The sequence below is a fragment of the Nannobrachium achirus genome (assembly GCF_963921795.1).
Source record: "Nannobrachium achirus genome assembly, chromosome: 21".
NCBI classification, from domain to species: domain Eukaryota; kingdom Metazoa; phylum Chordata; class Actinopteri; order Myctophiformes; family Myctophidae; genus Nannobrachium; species Nannobrachium achirus.
Window position 1 is genome coordinate 4,555,521 of NC_137828.1, and position 19,735 is coordinate 4,575,255.

The window sequence follows — 19,735 nt, forward strand, 5'->3', positions numbered from 1 at the left end:
TTGTTCCCCATGTCTTTTCAGTAGACTCAGTAACACGTAGTAAAGGTCGTCAGGATCGGGAGTCAAACCCGCGACACGCTGTCCCCCAGCCGGACTATCAATCACACTGGCCATCCGGGCCACTATTGTCCAAAAACACCTCCATAGTTATTCCTTAAATTAAATCCCTACTTTTTCATACCACAGCGTAGTGTTGTCAAAAATATCGATTTCGAATATAGTATCGATTTCCAATATGACTTTTCCATAGAATCGATAATATCGATACTCAGTTTTTACCTCTCTCGTTGGTTTACAGTACACCAAAGTTACTTTTATGTGTATACTTTCTACTTTAGCTTATTCCTAGTTGTTTTAAAGGCCTATTTGTACTTAGAATGTGAAAACATCAAAGGCATGCCTTTAAAAAGTGCACTACCATCTACCTCAAGAAGTTCTGCATTTTTCTTTAAATAAAAATAAAGAATTTTGCACTAAAATTGCTGTGGTTGCGTGGCATCGAAAATGGTATCGAGTATCGTAATTTCTCAAAATATCATATCAAAGTTAGAAATCCAGTATCGTGACAAGCCTACCACAGCGTCAGCGCCAAAAAAAATCTACAAGCTCAAAACACGGCACGAAGAAAGTCACATTTTGATCTTGTAGATCTGCTATTTTTTTTATTTGAAACATAGATGATGTCCTTGAACGTGCTGCATTGAGTGACTTCCGTTAGGCGTTACCGCTCAATTAACAGAGTTTACAGCTCTGGGAGTTCTGCAGAGTTGACATAAACTGCAGTGAAATTGGCATCATGTGAAGATCAGGGACTGCAGTGCTTGCAGTTTGCAGGGCCTTGGGAGGCAGCTGTCTGCATTTTGTTTCACGTTAGATTTTGAACTTCCTTAACCATTATTTTATACTTTAACTAGTAGTCCAGGCGTTTCGGGCAGTATTTTGATTTAATCGTGCACTTTATGAAAGAAGCATGAAATTTGGCACACAGTTAGAACATGCTATATGGAAATCTTTTGGCTATAGGGGCATCGCAGATTTGTCTTGGGAAACTTGTGGGAGCCAATTAAAGTTGGGCTCTCATAGACTTTACTATAGAGTAAAATAATACAAAAAATACATATGCTTTAAGTAGCATGTGAGGGGTCAAACTAGGTGTTTTTCGGGATTCTGAATCCAATGCAAACATTTTTTTTGCAGTAAAAACATTCCTTGTTCCATATGGCCTGTTCTAACTGTGTGCCAAATTTCATGCTTCTTTCATAAAGTGTTTGTAGACTGTGTTTTTTTCACTGACGAAAACTAAAGACTAATGCCTCATTCACACTACGAAAAGCCAAGCTAATGGTTTGCTTGGTAATACAATGTATTCTCTATGCAAACCAGCTTTAAAAATGTCCAAGCTGGAAAAAAAGCTTGGAAATGTTTAACGCTGGTTTGCATAGAGAATACATTGAATTACCAAGCAAACCATTAGCTTGGCTTTTCGTAGTGTGAATGCAGCATAAGACTCAATATATTGACAATTTCGTCAACAAAATAAAAACTAGACTAAAACGTTGGGGAGGGACTAGTGGAGAAGAGTCATTTTATGTTTGGTTGCTCTCAGGTGTTGCGTGCTGAAAATAGCAGATAAACAAGCTCACAACGCGTCGCGTTGTGAGCTTGTAGATCGGCTATTTTCAGCATGCAACCAAGTGTAAAATCAGTCATTACGATGCCATCAAGGCCTGCCAAAATACATTTTAGTTGACTAAATCAACTGTAGATTTAGTCGCCTAAAATCCTATGATATTTAGTCAACTAAAATTTTACTAAAACTAAAACTGTTCAGGTGACTAAATTATGACTAAAACTAAAAGACATTTTATTCAAAAGACTATGACTGAAACTAAATCAACATTTGCTCAAAAACAACACTGGGCTGCTGTTACCATTAGAGGAAGCGCACTACTCCACAGGCCTGTTTAGTTCCAGTGTGCTCATATTCCATAATGAACAGGGGCTAATACTGATATTTTCACAAATTGGTACCACCCAAGGTGACCGTAAAATGTTTGGATTTTCTTCTTCGTACATGTCTCTAGTTTATATTTTGGTATGATCTGAGCCAATCTGGTAGCTTAATGGATGTTATCACCCGCTAGAGTCGGTGTCCCGTTACCTTTGCATTACAGGGAAAAAAAGGTACAAATTTATCTGCTTTAAGTAGCATATGAGGGGTCAAACTAGGGTTTTTTCATGATTCTGAATCCATTGCAAGCATCTGTTTTGCACAAAAAAAAACAAAAAAACATTCCTTAGGCTAAAAACGACTATGGTTTAGTGATGAAAAGTGATGAGTCATCACTTTTCATCACTTTTCACACTTTTGAGGGGGACGTTTTTAGCCCAAGGTGAGTTATCATTACCAAAATATAAACTAGAGACATGTACGAAGAAGAACATCCAAACATTTTACTGTCACCTTGGGTGGTACCAAAACAAATTATTAGCCCCTGTACTAATAATGAACTTTGTTGTAATCTCTTCACTCTACTGTTGTTAGTCATGCACATGGTTAATCTCTGCCTCTTCTCTCCTCTCTACTCTCTCCACAGAGATTCAGAACAGACTTCTCAGAGGGAAAGATAACTGGAAGGGTGAGTGAAATGTTTCTGAATAGTCTGGTTGCCACCAATTACATTTTTACCCCCATTGATTCTGAATGGGGACCCAAATACATGGCCCCACTTTTCACTGTTTTGCCCAATCGATGTTAAAGTCTACACACATTCTCACTGGAGCACAGCCTCTGCCTCAGTCTTTTCACAACAGCCTGTTATAGCGCCACCAGGAGGCAGAGTTTTTATATATTTTTTATATTACTCCTACAGATTTTGTCCAAACATCACGCAAATCGATACATGTGATCATGTGATCAAGATGGATCTGTCCGATTCTTCATATTCCATCCTGATTGGCTAAGAATGTTTGCAGGAATGTCCCGTTTTGAATGAGTTGCCTCAAATCATGAACGCTTCCCATTGCCATGGAACTTTTGCGCACACTTTTCTCGACGTTATGGTGTTTAACTTCAACATTATCTAGATCGTTATCTAGATCAAAATGTAACGTACTGTACAACAAATACCCAGGATTGCAGGGTCCATGAGTGGAGAGTCTTATGTGTTAAAACTGCGTGGGGTTCAGGGGAAAACCTCTGCCTTAAGTCTCTCCGTTTCAATATGCGTGCGCGCGTCAAATGGATAAAAACAAAGCTTCTAGGGATGGGGCGATATGAAAATGTCATCAAGATTTTTGTGACCAAAGAAATTGTGATGTAGGATTCTATCGCAATAATCAAAATATCCCCAACATCCATTGTCCTGGGGCGGAACATTTGGCGACACGTTGTTAGTTTGTCGATCGGCTATTTTTTTGGCAAAGAGATTTGGTAGAGAGTGGGGGAAAAAAAGACAGTAAAAAGTAAATGTTATTTCCGGATATAAAGTAATGTTATTTCCGGATATCGGCACATAAAAGGTGAATTGATCTCAGTGCATGACGGAGGATGATTTCACGATAAATGTAAATCTCCACGATACGATTATCGTGAGTGGTTTTTTTATCACGATAAACGATTCATAATGATTATCGTCCCATCCCTGTGTCCCCCCCTCCTCCCCCTCAGCGCTACAACTGTTACAAGCACCACTGGAGCGACACGCGGAAGCCGGTAGGCCTGGAGGTGACGCCGGGCGGCATCGACCAGATCGACCCCCACACCAACAGGGTGGTCTGCTCCTACGACTACCGCTGCATCGAGGGCTTCGCCGAGGTCTCCGACTACCAGGGAGGCTTCTGTATCCTCTATGGAGGCTTTAGTAGGCTGGTATGTTCCTTATGCATCCTTCAGTAGGCTGGTATGTTCCTTATGCATCCTCTATAGAGGCTTCAGTAGGCTGGTATGTTCCTTATGCATCCTCTATGGAGGCTTCAGTAGGCTGGTATGTTCCTTATGCATCCTCTATGGAGGCTTCAGTAGGCTGGTATGTTCCTTATGCATCCTCTATGGAGGCTTCAGTAGGCTGGTATGTTCCTTATGCATCCTCTATAGAGAATTCAGTAGGCTGGTATGTTCCTTATGCATCCTCTATAGAGGCTTCAGTAGGCTGGTATGTTCCTTATGCATCCTCTATGGAGGCTTCAGTAGGCTGGTATGTTCCTTATGCATCCTCTATAGAGGCTTCAGTAGGCTGGTATGTTCCTTATGCATCCTCTATAGAGGCTTCAGTAGGCTGGTATGTTCCTTATGCATCCTCTATGGAGGCTTCAGTAGGCTGGTATGTTCCTTATGCATCCTCTATAGAGAATTCAGTAGGCTGGTATGTTCCTTATGCATCCTCTATAGAGGCTTCAGTAGGCTGGTATGTTCCTTATGCATCCTCTTTGGAGGCTTCAGTAGGCTGGTATGTTCCTTATGCATCCTCTATGGAGGCTTCAGTAGGCTGGTATGTTCCTTATGCATCCTCTATGGAGGCTTCAGTAGGCTGGTATGTTCCTTATGCATCCTCTATAGAGGCTTCAGTAGGCTGGTATGTTCCTTATGCATCCTCTATGGAGGCTTCAGTAGGCTGGTATGTTCCTTATGCATCCTCTATAGAGGCTTCAGTAGGCTGGTATGTTCCTTATGCATCCTCTATAGAGGCTTCAGTAGGCTGGTATGTTCCTTATGCATCCTCTATGGAGGCTTCAGTAGGCTGGTATGTTCCTTATGCATCCTCTATGGAGGCTTCAGTAGGCTGGTATGTTCCTTATGCATCCTCTATGGAGGCTTCAGTAGGCTGGTATGTTCCTTATGCATCCTCTATAGAGGCTTCAGTAGGCTGGTATGTTCCTTATGCATCCTCTATGGAGGCTTCAGTAGGCTGGTATGTTCCTTATGCATCCTCTATGGAGGCTTCAGTAGGCTGGTATGTTCCTTATGCATCCTCTATGGAGGCTTCAGTAGGCTGGTATGTTCCTTATGCATCCTCTATAGAGGCTTCAGTAGGCTGGTATGTTCTTTATGCATCCTCTATCGAGGCTTCAGTAGGCTGGTATGTTCCTTATGCATCCTCTATGGAGGCTTCAGTAGGCTGGTATGTTCCTTATGCATCCTCTATGGAGGCTTCAGTAGGCTGGTATGTTCCTTATGCTTCCTCTATAGAGGCTTCAGTAGGCTGGTATGTTCCTTATGCATCCTCTATAGAGGCTTCAGTAGGCTGGTATGTTCCTTATGCATCCTCTATGGAGGCTTCAGTAGGCTGGTATGTTCCTTATGCATCCTCTATAGAGGCTTCAGTAGGCTGGTATGTTCCTTATGCATCCTCTATGGAGGCTTCAGTAGGCTGGTATGTTCCTTATGCATCCTCTATGGAGGCTTCAGTAGGCTGGTATGTTCCTTATGCATCCTCTATGGAGGCTTCAGTAGGCTGGTATGTAGTCATTCTTTTGGGGGGTCCTCAGACGATTAACTTAACTCAATTAGTGCCGCCGACATGAAAGGGTTAATTGTTCAGTGTGCCGGTCGCTTTCTCCGTCTGCAGCCAGTCTCTTATTTTGAAGGCCGGAAGTAAATTTAGCTCACAATTCCTACTTGACGATTTTTACGATTCACCCGGAAGTAGTTCTGGTCCGAAACGTAAACAATGATGGAAGATGGATGCCTTCATGCTTGTGCTATTTTAGCGAGAATCCAATGCCATCCTTGACATCAAAAGTGTTTTTTGGAGAAAATGGACTGTAAAGATGAGAAAGACCGTTGGTTTCTATGGGATGGGATCACTATTGTGTGCACGTGGATGCGCGATGATGATGAAAAAAAAAAAAAAAAAAAACGTTTTCATTACTAATTGGACTGAGTGTGCATTCTTCAGTGCTCTCTCATCACCAGCTCAGAGCATAAACAGATGTTACATTATACTGTAGAGATGCAAGGTAGCTTTCTGTTCTGCAGGTGTTGTGATAATAACTGCTTACCCATTTAGACTTGGTACGTGTGAACAACTTTATGCTTTAACTATTAAAAAAATAGCAGATCTACAAGCTTGTAGATCTGCTATTTTTGAAAAAGTTCTGAAAATGTCAAAATGCAAATCTTTGAATATATCTTTTTAAAAGCGAACATTTGTAACTCAAATATTTGCTACTGGGGGTCCCTGGAACAACATATTTTGAGTTGGGGGTCCGTGGCCGAATAAATATCATTTTGTTGGTCCTTGACATGAAAAAAAGTTGATTTGAGAGGAAAGATTTAGAAGACAAAAAGATTCAAAGACTTGCACACACATTTTGATGTTTTTAAAAAAAATAGCAGATCTACAAGCTCGCAGCGTGGCACTCAGTGCTGCGCTGTGAGCTTGTAGATCTGCTATTTTTTGATAGCTAAAGCATAAAAAATAATGGTTTAAGTACAGTAATAATGTGTAACAATGTGTCCCAGGTGTTAATTAATAACCTAACCTCTCTCTCTCTCTCTCCCCCTCTCTCTCTCTCCCTCTCAGCATCTGTTTGCGTCGGAGCACCGCGAGGAGATTGTGCGCAGCGCCATCGAGCACGCGGGGAACTTCATCGGCATCATGCTGCGCCTCCGCAAGGAGGCGCTGACCTTCGAGGGCTTCGCCACGGAGCGGCTGGGGAAGTACAGCTCTGACGAGAGCATCACCTCGCTGGCCGAGTTCACCGTGCAGAAGATCACCAGGAGACACTCGGTAAAGCTTCATACATACCAGCGAATTAGCGAAAGCGACGTGAATAAGCGAACCAAAAAGGCGAAGAATTCGCCATTCGCCCTTTTCCATACACACCAAAAAGCGACGCGAATATGCGTATAATATTCGCTTAATTCGCCTAAAAACGAGGGGGCGATATCTGTCTGCATAGCCACAGGAGAAAGGAGAAGAAAGGAGAGAGAGGAGAGGAGATAGGAGAACGGAGACAGGGAAACAAATAAAACAATGGAAACTACATCCTCAAGTGATGATGAGACCTGGCTGTGGTTGTTAGCCTATTAAATAAGAAAAGGAACAGAAGAGACAAGTGATAACACGCGTTCTCCGTTCCCCCTCCCCTCAGCTCCGGCCGGGGGCAGAGTAGACAGGGTCGGTCAGTGTTTTATCATAGCCGGGTCGGAATGGCCGCATCACCCTCGGAATACGGGGCTGTCAATCATTATGTGTATTCCCCGAGAGGACCCAAGAGGACCCGTACTGTGTGTGTACTTTCTGCTTTTTTATGCAAACTGTAAAGCAATCAATCAATGTGTGTGTGCGCGCTGGCGTGCGCTATAAGGAACAAACTACTGGAGTTCTGTTTAACGTGTGTGCTGTGTTTAGGCTGGCCTGACCTAGGATCATGGTCTGTTAGCCGTGAGGCAGCGAGATGAATGGCTGTGTAACAGAGAGATGATAATGTTGGTCTGGGATCAGTTTAAACAGCAGGGGGAAAAGATCTTGGCGCGTGCGTAGACCTAATGCATGCGTGATGCGTAGCCTGCTGCCAGGATGATGAGAAAGCAGCCGCGACCGCGTACAAGTTAAACCATGACTTACCTCTCTGTAGTTAGAAAATAGCATAAAAGTATTCCTTTTAATATCTGGCTTTTGTTTCGATCTTAATATTATAGATTCCTTGGTAGCCTTCTTCTGCCTGTCAATCTGTTAACAGCGCACGCTGCATTTACTTGAGTAGAGTTACTACATTTACTTGAGTAGCCTGTACTTGTAGGTATTTGTAGGCCTACTTGAGTCGAATTTCCAGTACTTTCCTTCTAATCCACTAATTTCAGATCCTATAGGCTATTTAATACCCAGCGATTTATTTTAAAACATTAGTCTTTTTGCAGATATAAAGTAGCCTACAATAACAAACACATAAACCATGCTTTTACCAGTAAGACATTCCAAGCAGCCACGCAGACGAGACACGGAAAAGGAGAAAGACACTGTTCCCCTCGGCCTCAATGTAACGTGAAGGTCCCTCCACCATTCTCTCTCTCTCTCTCTTGAAATAGGGTAGAGTGAGCTTACTTTGATACAGAGAGAGAGAGAAGAATTCGCCTTTGAACGTTCGCTAAATTCGACACAAGGGCGAATAAAAAACAGACGCCTTTTCGCTATTTCGAAATTCGCGTTTGGTGTGGATGCTTCCATTGACTTTATAAGGTTTTTAAAAAAAGGCGAATTATACGCTAATTCGCTATTCGCCAATTCGCCCTCAGTGTGTACGGACCTTAAGACTCTAAGCCACCGTCAGGTCACATGTATGATCGGCTACTTTTGACTATTTTCCCATATTCTTTTCCCCGGCGGCGCAGGGGGCCGCGGGGGGCCCCTGGAGGTGGCTGGGCCCCCGGGGACCCCCTGGGTGCCAGCCCCGTCTCTCCCAGTCGCTTGGGGGCCGAGTTACAGCCTTTTTAGCGGGCTGCGGTGGTCCTCCGCTAGCACGGCTGTCTCCGCGCCGCCGAGGCGGACGCGTGGGTACCGGCCCCGGCTCTCCAAGTCGCTCCTAGCCCAAGTTGCGGCATTTTATGTGCGCTGCAGTGGCGGGGGTCCTCCACTAGGGGGCACGAGCACTTTTGCATCCGTTCTGGAGCACCAGGAGTCGGTGGTCCACAGGAATTCCCTGTGAGCAGCCCCGTTGGGGTGGTCATTTGGTCATTTTTGCACTTTTTGGTGGTGGCGCCAGGGGGTCCCTGGGGGTCCCTGGAGCTCCAGGGATCCCTGGAGGTTTTGGATTAGCAGGCAAGGAGTGTGTGTGCAAAGTTTTGGATGGATAGGGGCAACGGTGGCGGAGATATGAGTAGGGCAAAAGTGTGACGTGACGTGACGTGACAGACTGACAGACGGACAGCCGGTGGAGGTTTTGTTAGTAACTGCGACCTGATGGTCGCAATCACCTCTCTGGCAGAGTTCTCCGTGCAGAAGATCACCAGGTGATGGTCACGGTCAGAGAACCTTCTTTAGCTCACCAACGGCTTTTCAAAGTCTGATGTCAAGCACTGGTTCCCCAACAGTGGGTTGGGACCCATTTGTGGGTCAAGGGCCAAGTTTTAGGGGTCACGATTTTATTTTCCTTTCAAATCTGGTTGGTTTTGCACATACTAGACTAGACTAAAACAATTTCAGAAGACTAAATGCCAATGGCGTCTTATTCAAAAGACTAAAGGGAAAAACTAAAACGGACGATTTCATTTTTTAAAGAAAACAATGATTCTCTATGACCTCATGTACACCGGCTCCGATTTGTGCGTCTTGTCGCAAGAACTCATTGACTCCTTTTATGACTCCTTTTCGGATCCGCAGTGTGGATTTCGCACAGCCTTGCACACCAAATCCAATGCTTTCCTGTGTGCAAACTAAAGCCCTTTAGACTAAATCAAAATTTGCTGAAAGAATGAACACGGCCCTCATCCAGTGAATTAATGCTGGTGTTGTTTACAGTTCAGGCATTTAGCAGACGCTTTTAATCCAAAGCGATTTACAATAAGCAGATAATACATCACTATAATAAACAAGATAATATGTCAGAATATCAACAAAAATATAGCATAATGCATATGAATATCAATCTAAAAAACAATATAATCGGTAAAGAAAAGGATTCTAAAAAACCTACAAAAAATGCTAACTAGCTTCTTGTATGATCATTGAGTGTTTCATTAGTGCTAAGGGTTTAGGTGGAGTCTGAAAAGGTGAGTCTTCAGTCCATGGCGAAAGCTAGCGAGTGAGTCCGTTGTTCTAAGTGCGACAGGGAGTTTATTCCACAGCTTGGGGGCCAGGAGGACAAACTGTCTCGGACGAGTGGATTTTTGCCCTGGGGTTTTTAGCAAGGGTTCTGTCAGCATCCCTGTGTTGGCTGATCTAAGTGAACGAGTGGGGGTGTAGGGGTTGATCAGGTTTTGGAGGTATGGAGGAGCCATACCTTTGGCTGCTTTGAAGGTCAGCATCAGTGTCTTTTATTCAGTATTCAGTGTTGTGGTCTCTTGTCCCTCTCAGGAACCGGTGAAACGCATCCTGTGCCTCACAGAGACCTGTCTGGTGGAGAGAGACCCCGCCTCCTACAACATCGTCACCCTCAAGCCCTTTGGAGAGGTGGGTGATGACACTGGAACCATATACAGATCCTTCTTGAAAAATTAGAATATTGTGTAAAAAGCATTGCAGATGCCATTGCACCCCAAATCATGACCGACTTCGGAAACTTCCCACTGGACTTCAAACAACTCTGACTTCAGAAGGCTGACATTTCTCTATTATAAATCCTTGTTTTGAGTCTCCTGTAATATCTGAAATATGGACTTTTGATATTCATGAGCTGTGTGCCATAAAACATTTATATTTAACAAAACAAAAGGTTTGGAATAATTCACTGAATGTCCAATGGATCTAGAATACATGAAAGTGTCAAGAAATATATGAAAGTTTCAAGAAAGTTTACTTTTACACAATATTCAAATTCTTCGAGAAGGATCTGTGCATACTGTATGTCAGAGGTCTTCAACGTTTTCAGCCCAAGGACCCCTTAGTTGAGAGAGAGATGAAGCAGGGACCCCCACAACCTGTTCATAGATTCCTTATGTTTTCATTGTTTGACAGCACAATCATCAGTGTATTTTGGATTCATGTCAATGTGTGTTTTCAGATATTCAACCACTTGAACCATCAATACTTAACTCATATAGTGCCAATCCCGAGAAGACTCGTGAAAAGTACTCAGAGTACCCGGAGTGCCAATCCCGAGTATACTCGTGAAATGTAATATATTTCTGTAACGGCGGATACATTACCGAGTACAATGGCCAGAGGTCCGGAGATGAAATCCGTCGCTGATTTCGCATCATCACGGCTCCACGAGCACAAAATAGTCCCATCCATAACATTGAGGTGGACGGGGGATCTCATCTTTAATGTCCATTATCTCAAAGCTACACTTTAGAAGCGAAGATGGAGGCAGATGCTATCTTATAAAGCACATGGATAAAAGCTCCGAGCCGATCCGCCATGACACCACGTAAACAACGATCGGTTCCGGCGCAGGACACAATGACGTCAGACCGGAAGTGTTTACGTTGTGGACTTCTGGCCTTCAAAATAAGATAACGGGAGTGAATGGGAGCCTGAAGGTGGCATCGTGGACTTTATAATCTGTTAATTTCAGGAGCACTAAATGAGTTAACAAACTTGACCTTTCACTCTGTACTTAGTCTGCCCTTTTTTTCTATTTCCACACAACTCCTCTAAGGTATATTAATGACATATTTCAATACTGAACATGGGTGGTCTTCCCCTTTAAGTTAATCATCTGAGGACCCCCCAAAAATAATTCGGGGACCCCCCCGACCCACAGGTTGAGAACCACTGTCTTATAACATGGTCACCCTGAAGCCCTGTGGAGAGGTGGGTGATGATGATGAGTGTTCACTGACACTGTCTCCTCCTCTCTGCATAATTCATGTTGGAGGCCGGGGTGTTTGTGCCTGGCTGGCTGAGCACCGCTGGCTGCTGTGAACGAAGACTGTGTTGATGGCTGGATTCACCCTTTGTCAGCCTTCTGATGTGTGTGTCTGTGGGCAGGCCTGTCCCAATTATGACATTTCACATGGCGATCATTTGTCACTCAAATAATCGCGATTAACGATTTAATTGTGTTTTTGTCGTTGACAATTACATTTCTGTTTGGCTTTTAGGCTTTGAAGTTGCACATGGTAGATATGACACATAGGGCCTTATTATGATCCAGGTCTTATGCCTTATGCCTTAACTTCTTTACCTTTTTTTCACTATTTTGAAAACATTTTTAAATACTTCAAATGCTGATCTACATCTGCACGTTGTGAACTTGCAGATCAGCTATTTGAAATATAAAAAAAAAACAAAAACAAAATAGTAAAAAAAGGCAAAAAAGTTAAGGCATAAGACCTGGATCATAATAGGGCCCATTATCTAAATATACAAAGAAAAAATTGGATAGTGGAAATAGCTGATCTACAAGCTCACAACGCAATGCGACGCGTTGTCAGCTTGTTGAAGGTCGGCTATTTCCACTTTTTTTATGTTTGAAATAAATGCAACATTTTCAACATGTAAGCGGTTATGATAATTATGACAATAATAATTGTGATTATGTCATATAATTGCGATGAGACGATTATGTATCAATTGTGACAGGTCTAACTGAGGGATGGTGTGGGTAAAGGGTCTCTTTCTTTTCTCACTTCTCGTTCTTTTGATAATGATAATGATCTATATTTTTATAGCACTTTTCAGACATAAAACTGCTACTCAAAGTTCTTTACACAAAATAGAACGATCATAAAAGATAAAAAAATAAAAAAATAAGATAAAAACAAGTACATAAAAAAAGAACACTCAAATGTGCAGGATAAAAGAAAAGAAACAAACCTCATTGAATATCTGTCAGATGAATCATTGTGATGGACACGGGGAAATAAATAAATAGGTTCTAAGATTATGTTGAAACACATCATCTAGTAGTGATTCAGCAGTTGTTAAATGGACTGTCAGGGAGTTCCAGATTGTGAGGGCATTCAAACTAAAAGCTGTCTCCACATCTCTATCATTTAACATTTGGAACTTCTAGACGTTGGAGCAGACAGACCTACTAGGTTCATGGCTTTCTGTCATATCTGACAAGTATTTAGGTGCATAATGCCATTAAGCGATTTATAAACAAATGAAATAATCTTAAAATCTATTCAGAAAGTAACAGCTAGCCAAAGCAGAGTCCTTAGGACCGCTGTGATGTTTGTCTCCTCTTCTTGCAGGTGTTTGCTCTGATCTGTGACGTAGACAACCCCCAGGTGTTCACCGTAGAATTCATCAGAGGACAGATCAGGAAGTTCTCCTCCACGGAAAGGTACAGTACACGCACACGCACACAGACTAGGGATGGAAATCGGACTCGGCCAATATAAAAAATAGATATCAAACCGGCCGAATCGGTGACCGGCAGGTCACTGACATAAATACCAGTTTTATGCCAATTGTGTCTATGGCACTGCACAGCATGATGCTCTGGTCCTGTGACTAAAGTAAACATTAGCAAGTAGCAGCCAGTCTACTTAGTGGCAGCCTACAGAATACAGATGGTGCTGATTACCTTTGCAATGTAAGGATATATTCCATAATCCTGTGTCAATGTTGTCTTCAAAAAGAAGGGGGAACAAAAGCATGCGTCACCTGCTTTCCGACGGTCATATTAGACTGGATATTGTCTGTGATTTTGGATATTGTACTATTGTGATTGATTTGGCATAAGTGTTCTTCTAGCTTATTGGTACTCACATTGAAGTATGTCTTGTAGGCCTACTTGGCCTGAAAAAAAAGGTATTGGAGCAACCCTATTTTCTAGTTCTTAGGTAAAGAAATCGGTTTCGGAAAAATCGGTTATGGCAGGTCAGACCTTCATAAAACCGGTGGATTGGTATGGGCCAAGGATTTTGCAGTCGGTCCATCTCTAACACGTGTTATTCTGTTCATTGTGTTGCAGTGTACCGAGCCTGATTCAATTTGGGGTTGGATAGATACCAGCACCTTATTTAGACCCATGTTGTTTAATGCGTCTGTGCGTTGCTATAGGGGCGAGTCTCGCTCAAGTGTTGCTGAGATTCTTCAGAGAAACGTGTGTGAATCGGTGCTTATCAGCGTTGAAATGAAGCTTCTTTTCCTCACGTCCCATGTCCCGCGTTTGGATATGAACACTGGGGGGCGGGAGAGCACTCAGGTACAGAGCATCGCAGTTGAAGCCCCACCCCGTCCTCACTCCGGTGTCGGAAGCGTTTTCCACCATTCATTTCTTCCATAGACATTTCATAAAGTATTTATTTAAACGTTTTTAAGCCTCGGACAAAGCCACCTCGGCTGGTGAGGAATCATGACAGTATATATATTATTTTAATGCAACGATTAATTAGGAAGCAGAATAAAAGGGCAGGGTACAAGACTGTGTACATCATTATTTAAAAAGAAATGCGGAAACTACACTCCCAGAATGCATTGCGAATGACATATATCTCTTAAATCACGCTCAGTTTAGTTATCCAGGCCAGCATATGGCCTGACATGTAGTGATTTTCATCTCTGTGGACGCTCTTAACGTCATCTTTAACATAGTGCATCATATCGCTCACACTCGCTCACGGATTTCTGCTGAAGTGCAATAATCCGCCAGGAAGACAGGGGGCAGTAAGCTACTTCCGCGGTAACTGCAAGATACATGAAAGAAGAAGAAGCTAGACCAATCACAGACGTCGATTTCACGAGATGTACATGTTTAGCAGTATGGGTAATGCAGTTCTTCTCGTGCGATCTTGATTAAAACGTGTCTTTACTAAAACTAGAGTGATTGCATACATACTCGGGGGTTCTACAGGAGCATATTGAACCATTTTACAACCACCAGTGGTAAGTGTTCATTGAATTGCTACGACTTTGTGGCTGCTAATGAAAAACCCTATGGTGAAAATGAATGGGATTTTAACTTCCGACACCTCACTGCGATGCTCTATTGGATATCGGTACCAGTGCTCTCCGTATCTGTACGTATCCAAACGCTCCCTAATGAGAAGTTAAGAAAAGAAGCTAAATTTCAAAAAAAAAATGTAACGAGGTCCCGAAAGGGGCTTTGTATTTTCTTAATTTTTATCCCACGGTTTTGCAACCCATTTTCTCACCCAGTGCCAACTACCTAACCTGTAGTCCTGGTTTGCGCTCTCCCCCTGCCGCGCCAGGGGAATTGGGGAGCACCCGGCTGGCTAGGGGGAGGTAGTATAGAAACCAGGACTACTGCATGTTTTTGTGAGGGTATCAACCCAGGACCTTCTAGCTGTGAGGCGTAGCGCTAACCACTGCGCCACCGTGCCCCTAACTTTATCTTTGTGTGTGCGTGTGCGTGTGCGTGTGCGCGCACGCGCACGTGCGTGTGTGTGTGTGTGTGTGTGTGTGTGTGTGTGTGCGTGTGTGTGTGTGTCTCCAGGGACTCCCTGCTAGCCAGCCTCCTGGACGGCGTGCGTGCCTCGGGGAACAGAGACGTGTGCGTGAAGATGGCGCCCACGCAGCGCGGCCAGAGGTGGGGTCTACTGAGCATGCCCGTGGACGAGGAGGTGGAGTCTCTGCACATCAAGTTCCTGGCAGCTCCGCCCAGTGAGTCACATGACCAGCGTGTGGTTTAACCATAGACTGTAAAAACATATGGACGGTGGGGAAAGCATTAGTTTCTTATCTATGCTGAGAAAATGAACATGACGGTGCCATGGCAATCTGGTGATGTTAACCTGGTGAAAAATAATATGCCTAAACCTAACCCTAACCTCTGTAAAACTATGCCTAAACCTAACCCTAACCCTAACCTCAGTAAAACTATGCCTAAACCTAACCCTAACCTCTGTAAAACTATGCCTAACCCTAACCTCTGTAAAACTATGCCTAAACCTAACCCTAGCCTCAGTAAAACTATGCCTAAACCTAACCCTAACCTCTGTAAAACTATGCCTAAACCTAACCCTAACCTCAGTAAAACTATGCCTAAACCTAACCCTAACCTCTGTAAAACTATGCCTAAACCTAACCCTAGCCTCAGTAAAACTATGCCTAAACCTAACCCTAACCTCAGTAAAACTATGCCTAAACCCAACCCTAACCCTAACCTCAGTAAAGCTATGCCTAAAGCTAACCCTAACCCTAACCTCAGTAAAACTATGCCTAAACCTAACCCTAACCTCAGTAAAACTATACATAAACCTAACCCTAAAACCTAACCCTAACCAAATTAGGACTAATGAGATGTAGGACTTATTGGGCAGTCCCCCTATCACAACGATTCCAATTCAGATTCAAACTATTTGATGAGACTATTTCAATGTCTCATCAAATAGTTTTTCATGGATTTTAGACATACTGTATTATTCACACATTTAATGGTGTCTGGTTCTAAACACGGCTTCTAAATCCTGACTTAAGTTTTCTTCAAATATTTATTAGAAATAAAATGCTATATACTGTACATAACAACAAGAACCCCAAAAGGGCTTCCCGGATTGAAAGGTACAACATAAAAGGGGTTTGTGTCCTAAATACAACAGTTTTACTGCCAGATGTTATTATTTATTTATTGGGTTTTGTGCCAGCAAAAGCAGCTTACCTTTGCAAGGTTATAGACAAAGATTTTTTTTTTCTCATTACATAGTGCACTTTGGTCATACTAGCAGTAGAGGGCAGCTTCATGCAAGAATTAATGTGAAATGGCCGCGGTCGGCTGCCATCCGTCCAGGCCACTAAATCGCTACAGAGCAATAGACCCAGAGAAAATAACAAGGACGTGTTTTGTTACTCCATTGATGCTAACGTCCAGTGGGTTTTTGAGAGCACTTTTACGGGAGATGTGTTAACGGTACACACCCGCGCGACCCCTCATCAGTTTACAGACATCAAAACAAGGTACAAAAGAACGAGCCAAAGAACGTACAATTGGCATCGCGCCGCCGGGAAAAATGGGGCGAACGGGAACGTCCAAAGCAGTAAAAGAGTTAATAACATCTAAACATCAAATGTTGTACTTTTAGGCAAAATGATTTACATTGGTTTGTTTGTGCTTTTCTCCTCTTCTCTCTCTCCTCAGATGGTAACTTTATTAGTAATTATATTTTCTCCTCTCTCTCTCCTCTCCTCTCCTCTCCTCTCCTCTCCTCTCCTCTCCTCTCCTCTCCTCTCCTCTCCTCTCCTCTGCTCTCTCTCTCCTCAGATGGTAACTTTGCAGACGCAGTGTTCCGGTTCAACGCTAACATTTCCTACAGCGGCGTTCTGCACGCCGTCACGCAAGACGTAAGAGTGACCCGCCGTGCCCTGTAACCTTTTATATGTTGGTGTGTTAGTGCAGAAGGACATGATTGTACGTCCATCAGTGGGAGGTATCGGAAGGTGTTTAACACTTATGTTGCAGTGATTTTTTCTCTTCAATGTCCCGCGATGTCATGGTCTCCATAGACCTCCATGTAATTTATAGTGCAATACCTAGATGATGCACCACGTGGGTGCCCACTGTTCACAGCTTTCAAACAAAAAAATCCGCTTGGAAATCCGTTCAGGCATTCATGATTTATCAGCCATTATGTTTTCTTCAGATGTAAACAAACATGGCTGCCATGTTTGAAAGAATGGGTTGGTATGGGGGTTAAACATGCAATTTCGCGATCGCGATCATGCCTAACACATTTCTGGAGGTCCAAAAAACATTTTTGAAAAAAAAAAATGAAAAAAAAAAAAAAAAAAAAACTCAGGGAAACTCGGGGTTGGCACCAGATGTGTTAAAGCTTGCTTCTGCAGTGGGGTTACACTTACAGTTCCAGTAGGTCATATTGTTAGATCTTTCTACAGTAATTATGCTACAGTTAAAGTTACAGTAGGTCATATTGTTAGATGTTGCCCCTGCAATGCTACAGTTACCACATTATTGTTAGATGTTGCAGTGATCTAAACCTCAACCTTCTGGCTCTGTGATGCTCTCTCTGTCCACTAGGTTTAGACTAGCCCCGTATAGAACCTCACCCGTCGATGCATACTGTTGTGCTCCCAGATGAGGTCCTATAAAGGTACTAGCAGGTAGCAGTGGTAGAACGCCTCCACGGTGAGGTAGAAAACACTTTTCCAGAAATTGTATCCAAAAAGTAAAGGTAGTTCCAGGCTCCCAGACTATGGCTTCCTATCCCAGGGTACATAAAACATGCACCAGGGCATGAAACAACCGCCTAAATCAGGGGTGCCCAAAAGGTAGATGGTGATCTACCAGTAGATCACCAAGAGTAGACCACATGACATGCCTCTAAAATATATAATTAAAATATAAAAATATGTCAATATGACATCAAGAAGGGCCTGTCAGCTCCCTTCATGGCTTCTAAAGAAGGCAAACCTCCAATGCAATACTTTGTTCAAGAGTCAGTAGCATTACAAAGAACCCCAAAACCTACCACTCCCATACAGAATGGGATGAAGACATTTCCCCCAGTATTTCCCATTTATTTCCCCCTTACAGTAAGTGTGTTTGTCTAAAACGTAACGCCAGTGCTGCTATTCCAAAGCCTCCCTCAGGCCCTCAGCTAAAACATTTTGGATGGGTAGATCATGTTAACTCATTGAATGCCCTTTTCAAGATGGCCGCCAAGTACCAGGATGCCACGTTCTTAAATTTCTAGTGCACGGATCAATTTTTTGTGCACGGATCGTGCACGCCCATGCACCATATATGCACCATATGTGTAGTACTTTTTAACAGCTTTCAAACAAAAAAATCCGCTTGGAAATCCGTTCAGGCATTCACGAGATAGAAGCCTTCAAAGTCAGACAAAACAAACACTGCCACCTTCCTAAATTTCTAGTGCACGGATCAATTTTTAGTGCACGGATCGTGCACGCCCATGCCTAGATCATGCACCATATGTGTAGTACTTTTTAACAGCTTTCAAACGAAAAAATACGCTTGGAAATCCGTTCAGGCATTCATGAGATACAAGCCTTCAAAGTCAGACAAAACAGCCATTTTTTACATTTTGAAAGATGTGTTTGTTATGGGGCAAAAAATGCAATTTCGCAATTGCGATCATGCCTAATACATTTGAGGCATTTTTAGAATTTTTTTTATAAAAAAAAAAAAAAAAAATTTTTTTTTTTCAAAATGGCTTCCAACTCGGGAAACTCTGGCTGTGGCAGCCTGGGACTACTGTAATAACTCGGGAAACTCGGGCCTTGGCAGTCAATGAGTTAAGCTAGTCATTTTAAAAGTAGATCTCACGTCAAAAATGTGTGGGCACCCCTGGCCTAAATAGTTAGTTTTGTAATGTTTTCCCATTCAACCGGAACTCCCCCGGGGACTGCCCCATAGGTCCAACTCCCGTTGGGTCGAACAGCGTCGGCAGGTTAGATAATCACCCGCGTCACGGTTACTGAGGTTTAGGGTTAGGGTTAGGGTTAGGCATAGTTTTACTGAGGTTAGGATTTGGGTTAGAGTTTGGTGGTCGATCCAAAGGGTCTTCGACCTAATGACATGTTACCACTCCCCCGGCAGCAGATGCCAGTGCTGTAGTCTCGTGTAGCCAGAGAACATTCTGGCCACGCGAGACTACGCCGGGGCTTTTCCGGGGAAAACATTACAAAACTGACGATTTAAGCGGTTGTTTCATGCCCTGGTGCATGTTTTATTTACCCTGGGAAAGAAGACCACAGTCAGGGAGCGTGGAACTGCTTTTACCTTTTGGATACAATTTGGGGAAAAGTGTTTTCTACCTAGACGTGGAGGCGTTCTACCCCAGCCCTGGCATACCTTTATAGGACCTCATCTCGGAGCACAACAGTATGCAGCGACGGGTGACATTCTATATGGGGCTAGAGTTAGACCATTTAGCCATGCCATGCATCAAGCCCCTTTCCGTGCTGTATTTAGATGGATATGTGCTTGACATGTACAGATAGATATGTTCCAGACATGAACAGATTGCTCCATTTAGATTGATTGTTGACCAGCATCCACTATAAACCAACCAGGGGTGTTGTTGGCTGGATTATTCATGAAGCTTTCCCAGAAGAGAAAGATCCCATGATTGGCCGCTAGTTGCGCTGTTTTCTCCCCCCGCGAGGTACCACAAAGATTTTTTCTCCACTGGACCCCATTCATTTCCCTCTTTGATTTTCGAACCTTAAAAAAC

General features: G+C 43.2%; 1 protein-coding gene across 2 annotated transcripts in view; it reads left to right on the forward strand.

Annotated features, from left to right (window-relative positions):
- dnajc13 (DnaJ heat shock protein family (Hsp40) member C13) overlaps positions 1-19,735 on the forward strand; it is a 162,519-nt gene that overhangs the window by 46,890 nt on the left and 95,894 nt on the right. For both annotated transcript variants that reach the window (XM_080752196.1, XM_080752197.1), the window contains exons 5-11: positions 2,598-2,639; positions 3,671-3,871; positions 6,525-6,731; positions 10,017-10,112; positions 12,806-12,897; positions 15,016-15,182; positions 16,780-16,859. In XM_080752196.1, the coding sequence (XP_080608322.1) occupies positions 2,598-2,639; positions 3,671-3,871; positions 6,525-6,731; positions 10,017-10,112; positions 12,806-12,897; positions 15,016-15,182; positions 16,780-16,859 (885 nt within the window). The remainder of the gene's footprint in view (positions 1-2,597; positions 2,640-3,670; positions 3,872-6,524; positions 6,732-10,016; positions 10,113-12,805; positions 12,898-15,015; positions 15,183-16,779; positions 16,860-19,735) is intronic.